The 10,000-nt window shown below is 38.2% G+C and overlaps 1 protein-coding gene across 2 annotated transcripts in view; it reads right to left on the bottom strand.

Moving 5' to 3' along the window:
* fig4a (FIG4 phosphoinositide 5-phosphatase a) overlaps window positions 1-10,000 on the bottom strand; it is a 110,490-nt gene that overhangs the window by 53,967 nt on the left and 46,523 nt on the right. For both annotated transcript variants that reach the window (XM_077200012.1, XM_077200013.1), the window contains exons 12-14: window positions 5,300-5,433; window positions 3,100-3,216; window positions 1,052-1,097 (exon numbers count right to left, since the gene is read on the bottom strand). In XM_077200012.1, coding sequence (XP_077056127.1) covers window positions 1,052-1,097; window positions 3,100-3,216; window positions 5,300-5,433 — 297 coding nt within the window. The remainder of the gene's footprint in view (window positions 1-1,051; window positions 1,098-3,099; window positions 3,217-5,299; window positions 5,434-10,000) is intronic.

Here is a 10,000-nt window from a genome sequence, read left to right as displayed (position 1 = left end):
AATAGTTTAGACAGGTAGTTAGGTAGATATTCCTGCATGTTCCCAAACTACCACTTTTAATGAATCTACAACTAAAATAAAAATGAATCTACAACTAAAATAAAAACAGTTTTATAAAAATATATATATAAAAAGCATATCTAAAAGAAAGAAAATGTAGAACTGAAACTTTTCAACACCTAGTGAACAAAGGCAGATATCTCTTAAGGCAAGTTTTAAAAGTGTTTTTAAAGTTTTCATATCTCACGAACGATATTAAAGTCCCCCTGTAGTCAATCATTTGATCCCTTAAAACATCTTAGATCACCAAAATGACATATTTAAAGTTTTTTCCTTTAAAAAACAAAATATAACAAAAAAGATAACAAAAAAAATGTTATCTTGCCTTAAAATATCTTGAATGTAATTCGACACCCTTGCCTCATTTAGTATGCGTGGTTCTATGAATATGCAAATGAGCCCCGCCTCCACTCACTCACTCACTCAGAGATCCACTCGTTGACGATCACACGTTGATCTGATTGGTTACAAGGTAGTTTGTGACATCAGAAACACCAGCGATTTCAAACCGTGTTTTTGAGACTGTCTTTGGTTCACTGCAGTTTTAAGCAGAAAATACTCAGCAATGCTGTCGACTTATGAATTTACACATGATTTGTCTTAAAGCGTATTAAAAACACCACATAGACATATAAACAACATTAAAAACTTAATTTTCACCACAGGGGGACTTTAAATAAAGTGTTAAAATATCGTCTCGTCTTGTTCTCATGATCCCAATATCATGTATCGCCTCATCTCATGAGATAAGTGTATCATCACACCCCTAATAAACACTAGTGCGAACAATGATAAAAAATAAAGCATTGAATCTTTAACAACTACCACTTTTAATGCATCTACATCTAAACAACAACATAAAACCAGCCAAAGTGAGAGTGGTGTTTTAATATCGCAATCAAATATGCACTGAATGGACCAGATTGAGAGTCAACATGGAGCAGTTTTGATGCCGAGAGTCTGACCTTTGGACTGGAGATTATTGACAAACCTGTAATCTGCCATTCGGTGTGACCTTCCCTCCCAGATCGCCCCACCTGAACAACAAAAGACAGTTTGATGAGAGTGTGTTGATGCAAACGGCTCCACTAGACCTCAGAACAGACGCTCTGCTGTTTCAGTGCTTCATCACGAGGACCATCAGAGGATCTACAGAAACAAATGCTGGAAAACAACAAAAACGCTGGCGTTTACTTCAGCTGTGACTCAGACGGGAGGTCGCGACCTTTCTCAGCTCTTATGAGAGGACAGAAATAGCGTATTGAAGCACTGTACACATATTCTGCCCATGTGGAGTTCATCTGGATTCATACGGTTTCTCTGAAGTTTCATTAAAACAGAATCCACTGGTAGTCCATTGGTCTCTATGATCCATAATGCTATTCCTCCTTCTTTCATTGATTGATTGATTGATTGATTGAGTGTTTTTTGCATCATATGGCCTTGCAGAAGCGGATTCTATCTTCATGTGAAACAAAAAGCATTGATTTCTAGGGGTTTTCAGCTTTTTAGCAGTGAAAAAATGAATGTCGCTAACAAAAAACAAACATTTCTGATAAACTCCTGCGGGAAACATTTGCAAAATATTCCCCCCATGATTTGCGTGCAGCAAACGTGCTCAGCGGAGTTTGAATGAGTCTGAAATTCAATATTATATATATATATAAACAATATTGCACTACAAACGCGATAAGGTTCTTCCTAGTATTTTTGTCTTGTTTTCTGGCACAAATATCAAAATTTTATTAAATCAAGATACATTTACTTGAGAAGCAAAACATATTTTTTTGCTTGTTTTTACTTTAAGCCTAAACGCTTCATTTTGATCTTTTATTTTTTTTTAGAAAACAAGGCTTCATTTCTTAAGTCATTTCGATGCTCAAGTAAATGCATCTTGATTTAAGAATTTTTAGATATTTGAGTAACACTTTACTTAAAGCTTTTATTTACATAATGCATTATAGAGGTTTTTAACGCATTAATTATGTATTTTATGATCTCCTGAATAATTGTAACCACAGTTATAATGCATTATAATTATGGTTGGGTATTGTTTGAATTTTAACGATTGCGATTCTGCTTATCGATTCCTAACTTTGATTCCAATAAGGTAAAAAAAAAAAGTATATCATTCATATTTTGTCTTATTGCAAAACATTTAATTGTAGCAGAATCTCATGAACAAAAACCAAAAGGCTAAAGAACACTATACCTGTGGTTTAAAAATACCATAGAAAAACAACTAGCTTAACTAATATAAATTTCAAGCGTTAAAGACAATTAAATACTCAGTAATTAAAAAATAACAAATATAAAATTAGCAAATCGCAACAAATAGATAGAACTGAACAAAGATACGATTTAAATAGTGTTTTAAGATTTTCAGCTGTTATTTTTTTACAGGTAAGATTTTTAAAGAAACTGTAATCAAATGTAAAATAACTGCACTTTATAAATAAAATATACATTACAAATATAGTTACAAAAGTTATTCAGTGAAGAAGGAGTACATTTTCTAAGTCTTTTGTCGTTTGATTAGAGTTAATATAGAGACGGCAGGAATATTAGTGCTGTCACTTTAAGAGCTGCACGGATCCAATATACTGATACACACGAACACAGAAAACAGAGTCTCTCGCGCTTCAGTGGTTTAAAGTCATATTCAAATCACATATTATGGGTATGTGCGCAGCACCGAAAATGTTTTTCCATTTTCAATTCCCAACCCTAATTATAATCTATTCAATGTTGCACCTTTAGAAAGTATAATGCATTAAAACACGTGATAACCAGTTTTAGATGCAACAAGGGATCTGAAAATACTATAATGCATTTTACCTTTGTTTACAATTATTTATTATGAAAAGGTATGATGCATTATAATGTACATTATAAAGGCTTTAGTGTTACCGGTATTTGTCCTAGAAAACAAGGGGAAAATACTCAGGATCTTATTCCATCTTTTGCATGTCATTGCATTTCTGAAACACGCTTTGCGTTTGTGGACTAAAATGATCCTCATGTTAAACAAACATTCACCTTTCATCAGGACGTATGGTGTGGCAGTAGAAGTCGGGTCGATTAACGAAGAAGCCCGTCCTCTTCACCACGTTCTCAGCGATCATACTGAGGCGGTCCAACACGTTACACAGTTTACTGCACAAACAAAGAGAGATAACCTCGAGCGCAGGAAGGATGAGGACATTACTTCTGTTACATCATTTTCATTATTTCGTTTTTGTTTTTACAAAATGCATATATACACTACTGCTCAAAAGTAAAAAAAAAAAAAAAAATGATAGAAATTAATACTTTTATTCAGCAAGGCCGCATTAAATTGACCAAAAGTGTCAGTAAAGACATTTATAATGTTAAAAAAGATTCTATTTGAATAAAATGCTGTTCTTTTGAACTTTCTATTCACCGTTGAAGGGTTTACTCAGAGAAAGTCAAGAAAAAGTTGCTAGCATTAAATTATTTACACATGATTTAACATTTTGCTGACATAATTTAACACATTGCTTGCATGTTTTTACATGTTTCTAACATGATTTAACACTTTGCTGGCATCTTTTAGCATGTTGAACACATGATTAGCCTTTTGCTAGCATGTTACTAACATGATTCAAAACATAGCTAACATGTTTTAACATGTTATTAGAATGATTTTGCACATTGCTAACACGTTTTAACATGACTAACACATTGCTATCATGTTTTAACATGATTTACACATTGCTAACATGTTGCTGGCATGATTTAACAAGTTGTTAGCATGTTTTAACATGCTGCTGGCATAATGTGACAAGTTGCTAGCATGATAAGCACATTGTTAGCATGTTGATAGCATGATAAGAAAATTGATAACATATTTTAACATTGCTAACATAATTGACATGTTACTAAGATGAATAGCATGTTACAAGCAGGTTTTATCAAGTTGCTAGAATGCATTATTTTGCTAACATGTTGTTAACATGAATTGGCATGTTGCTAGCATGTTTTAACATGATACTAATATGTTTAGATGTGAGACTAACATGTTTAAACGTATTGCTAACATGATTTAACACGTTGCTAGCATCAATTAGCATGTTGCTAACATGATTTAACACGTTGCTAGCATAAATTAGCATGTTTCTAGCATGAATTAGCATGTTGCTAACATGAATTAACATGTTGCTAGCATGATTTAGCATGTTGCTTACATTTCCTAAGCTAGTTGCTAGGCTTTCATAGTGATAGATGGATAGTTGATGAAGCTTAAACACTCTATTATTAGAGTTCTTGTTCTAAAGTTTTGCCCTCCTCAATGAAAGTCAGTGGGATTTTCCGTAGTTTTAATCGTCCACTTATCGAAAATCTTAAGTCGGATCGGTCAGAAAAATATAGCAACCCGAGTCAGAACAGTCTGAAGCTCTGAGCAGAGTTTGGTGATTGTAGGAGGAGATACATTCATAATAATATTTCATAATTTTTACGGTAACACTTAACAATAAGGTTTCATTTGTTACTATATTTGTTAATCTTTGTAAATGTTAGTTAATAAAATACAGCTGTTCATGTTACTTCAAAGTGCAATAACTAATGCACACACTTTTGATTTTAATAATATATTAGCAAATGTTGTAATTAATATTAAAGGTGCAGTGTGTGATTTTAAGCGGCATCTAGTGGTGAGTTTGTGAACTGCACCCAACAGAAGTTACGCTGGCCGACAGGAAGTGATGTCATCAACTGAGACAGCAGAGAGTAGCCAGCTAAACAATGAGGTTTCTTTACAAAGATAAAGTAAGAAATTATGTTTACTTAATTATTCAGTAAAACAAATTGTTATTGCGAATATTATTGTTATTCGTTCATCATTGTGTCAGTGTTTTATTCGCTTCTTTGCGCGAAGAATAACACAGTGACGAAACGCATGTCCGTTCAGGGCCACCGTAGAAACATGTGTAGAGAGAAAACGGCTCATTCTAAGGTAATTAAAACATAACGGTTCATTAAGTAATGTCTTTATACACCACTGAAAACATCCTCCTAAATATTACACAGTGGACCTTTAAGTAAGATTAATAAATGTTGAATAAGTATCATTATTAGTTATGTTAACTAATGAATCCTATTGTAAAGTGTCACCATTTTTAATGCATTTCAAATAAATGCAGTCTTGCTGAGTAGAAGAGTTCCCGAAACACACACACACACACACACACACACACACACACACACACACACGCACCTCTTGGTGTATCGGGCCATGTCCCAGGCGATGTACTCGATGCCGTGCTCCGGCGGGAGGAACTGGTTCAGGTTTGTGATGGCGGGATAAAGCTCCTCGCTCAGGATCTTCTCATGCTTCCTCTTCTCTCGCTTCTGAGGAAATCAAAACCCCCAAACCAGCGATTATTACACCGATTCAAACACTTAAAAACTGAACTAAATCTGCTCACAATCCTGCAATAGCAATTTCGGGTTGACAAACATGTAGTTAAACTGTGGCAAAAAAACAGCAGCAAATCTTTGGGAATAACAGCCAATTTCGTAGTATAAAATACTATTTCAGTCTTTCTACTTAAAATTTGTATGTTTAAAGGCACAGTATGTAAGTTTGGACACTAGAGGTCGCTTACTCATAACATTAACAAAAGCACACACAGGGATCCCAAGTGTCACGCATTGAGCGTGACAGCCACTCGTTTCGGTCTTTTGTCACGCACTCCCGCCACACATTGTGTTTCTCGCGCGAATAAAACTATTTATAATATATTTAATACGACGCGCCGCTCTCACTGTAGAACCGGCAGGAATCAAGCGCGTCTCCTCTGGAGTTCTTACTCCAGCCCGCCACTTATCAGCCAATCAGAAAATAGCACTATTGTATCCGGGTAAGATTTAACGCAACAACCAATGAAAAAAATAAGCATATCCTGGAATTGTTCACGTGATTCTGTTACAACATCTTCCGAAGGAAACACTGGAGCTCCGAACGTCACTTTGATCACGGAGTAACTCATGATCCTGTTTTAATGTTACAACAAATTCTCAACTTGTTTGACAAGAGAGTTTCCCAGATAATTAGCATCACTTTTTCACGAGTGTCTGTAACTTAGCCAAGAGTTTTACAGCCTGTCTACTAGGGCTGGGTAAAAAATATCGATTTCTCGATTTTAATTGATTCTCATCTTTACGAACCGATATCGACTCTTAAATCCCAAGAATCGATTAGTCATCCTGTTTTCAGTTGATGAATGAATGGAACATTGTAGCGCGCATCCCATCCAATAAACGCAATAATCTTTGTGCTGTGTTACTATTGATATGAAACAATGTCTCAGATCTCAAATTACGTCCATTTTCTTACGAAATTCAAAAACATAACCGTTTTGGCGCTGTGGCGTGAGATCGCTCTGATCACTACCAGTTACAGCGTGAAATAAACAAGAATGAGCATCTGAAAGTGTGTTAAAAAATAGAGTACAACTTATCGAAATCTTTATTGTCACATGGAATCGCTCAATCATTGTTTCAACCGTGGAAAGGCGTCATGCAATGCAATGTCATGTAACGTCACATTTACCTCAGAGAAACCATATCCAGTGACCATGAACTCGTTAGTCAGCTAGAAAAATTAACTCTAGAGAGGAGCATTTTGCTAAATACATGCACCATATTACATATTCATTATAATTTATGTTCTTCAATATTTAATGCATGTTTTAATAAATCTGGCAAGTTTTTATGACAGCCACCATTTAAATGTTTAGATTTCATATAACTTTATTATTAGAAAAATAAATAAAAGTGTAATAATTTAATAATTTAAGTGTTTGTATACAAATCAGTAAATCTTTACCTTTAATATTAGGCTATAGTAGGCTAATGAAACAATTTTAATGATACAACTGACTCCCAGTTTACAGCATTGGTTAAGAGATTTGTTTTCCTTAAGAAAATTTGCCATGTATCGTACCTGATATCCAAAATAATCAATATTGAATCAAATCGAATCGGAATCGAATTGCAAGCTTGTGAATCGAAATCGAATCGAACTGTGAAATTTGTGTCAATACCCAGCCCTACTGTCTACTGACAACACCTGCTCAGAACAAGTCTAGGCCTAGTCATATTTTCGCTATCACACGATGACTGACATATTGTCATGAAACCCCCCCCCCCCCCCCCCATTCACTGATTTACATCACAATCATCAGAATTTAATCTCACTGTTTGTGCATATAAACATCAGCATCTGCATCATTTGCATATTTCTCTCTATATCATCTAAATGAGTCATAAAAGCATCGACTGAGATCCTCAACATCCCTGGAGAACATCAGAGCTGAGCAGCGAAGCACATGATGTGGATGTAGACTCAAACACAACGTCCAGCTCCTCTATCGGGAACAATGACTAATCCAAGAAGAAGACGAGTAAGACATTATCACACACACACAAACACACACAGCAGGAACACACACACCAGAAACACACACGGCAGAAACACACACACACACAGAAACACACACACACGGCAGGAACACACACACACACACACACACACACACGGCAGAAACACACACGGCAGAAACACACACGGCAGAAACACACACGGCAGAAACACACACGGCAGAAACACAGACGGCAGAAACACACACACACACAGAAACACACACACAGAAACACACACACATGGCAGAAACACACACGGCAGAAACACACACACAGAAACAAACACACAGAAACACACACGGCAGAAACACACACACAGAAACACACACGGCAGAAACACACACGGCAGAAACACACACACAGAAACACACACGGCAGAAACACACACACAGAAACAAACATGGCAGAAACACACACGGCAGAAACACACACAGAAACACACACACAGAAACACACACACAGAAACACACACGGCAGAAACACACACACAGAAACAAACATGGCAGAAACACACACACAGAAACACACACGGCAGAAACACACACAGAAACACACACACAGAAACACACACGGCAGAAACACACACGGCAGAAACATACACGCAGAAACACACACGCAGAAACACACACGGCAGAAACACACACGGCAGAAACACACACGGCAGAAACATACACGCAGAAACACACACGGCAGAAACACACACGGCAGAAACATATACGCAGAAACACACACGGCAGAAACACACACACAGAAACACACACGGCAGAAACATATACGCAGAAACACACACGGCAGAAACACACACGCAGAAACACACACGGCAGAAACACACACGGCAGAAACACACACGGCAGAAACATACACGCAGAAACACACACAAAGAAACACACACGGCAGAAACACACACGGCAGAAACATATACGCAGAAACACACACGGCAGAAACACACACACAGAAACACACACGGCAGAAATACACACGCAGAAACACACACGGCAGAAACACACACACAGAAACACACACGGCAGAAACAGACACACACAGAAACACAGAAACACACACGGCAGAAACACACAGAAACACACACGGCAGAAACACACACGCAGAAACACACATGGCAGAAACACACAGAAACAGACACACACAGAAACACACATGGCAGAAACACACAGAAACACACACGGCAGAAACACACACGCAGAAACACACGGCAGAAACACACACACGGCAGAAACAGACACACACAGAAACACACATGGCAGAAACAGACACACACAGAAACACACATGGCAGAAACACACAGAAACACACACGGCAGAAACATACACGCAGAAACACACACGCAGAAACACACACGCAGAAACACACACGCAGAAACACACACAGCAGAAACACACACGGCAGAAACACATACACAGAAACACACACGGCAGAAACACACACACAGAAACACACATGGCAGAAACAGACACACACAGAAACACACATGGCAGAAACACACAGAAACACACACGGCAGAAACACACACGGCAGAAACATACACGCAGAAACACACACGCAGAAACACACACGCAGAAACACACACGGCAGAAACACACACGGCAGAAACACACACGGCAGAAACACACACACAGAAACACACACACAGAAACACACACACAGAAACACACACGCAGAAATACACACATGGCAGAAACACACACACAGAAACACACATGGCAGAAACACACACACAGAAACACACACACAGAAACACACACACAGAAACACACACACAGAAACACACACGCAGAAATACACACGGCAGAAACACACACACAGAAACACACATGGCAGAAACACACACGCAGAAACACACATGGCAGAAACACACACACAGAAACACACACGGCAGAAACACACACGGCAGAAACACACACGCAGAAACACAGAAACACACACGGCAGAAACACACACGCAGAAACACAGAAACACACACGGCAGAAACACACACGGCAGAAACACACATGGCAGAAACACACACGGCAGAAACACACACACAGAAACACACACGCAGAAACACACACGGCAGAAACATACACACAGAAACACACACGGCAGAAACACACACAGAAACACACACGGCAGAAACACACACGGCAGAAACACACACAGCAGAAACACACACGGCAGAAACACACACACAGAAACACACACACAGAAACACACACGCAGAAACACACACACAGAAACATACACGCAGAAACACACACGGCAGAAACACACACGGCAGAAACACACACGGCAGAAACACACACACAGAAACACACACACAGAAACACACACGGCAGAAACACACACGGCAGAAACACACACACAGAAACACACACACCAGAAACACACACACCAGAAACACACACACAGAAACACACACGGCAGAAACACACACGGCAGAAACACACACGGCAGAAACACACACACACTGAAACACACACGGCAGAAACACACACAC

This window comes from Siphateles boraxobius, unplaced genomic scaffold, assembly GCF_051911475.1.
Source record: "Siphateles boraxobius isolate OS27281-9 unplaced genomic scaffold, OSU_SipBor_1 115, whole genome shotgun sequence".
Classification (NCBI taxonomy): Eukaryota; Metazoa; Chordata; class Actinopteri; order Cypriniformes; family Leuciscidae; genus Siphateles; species Siphateles boraxobius.
The sequence above is the reverse complement of the archived record's forward strand: the minus strand, read 5'-3'. Positions and strand labels throughout refer to the sequence as shown.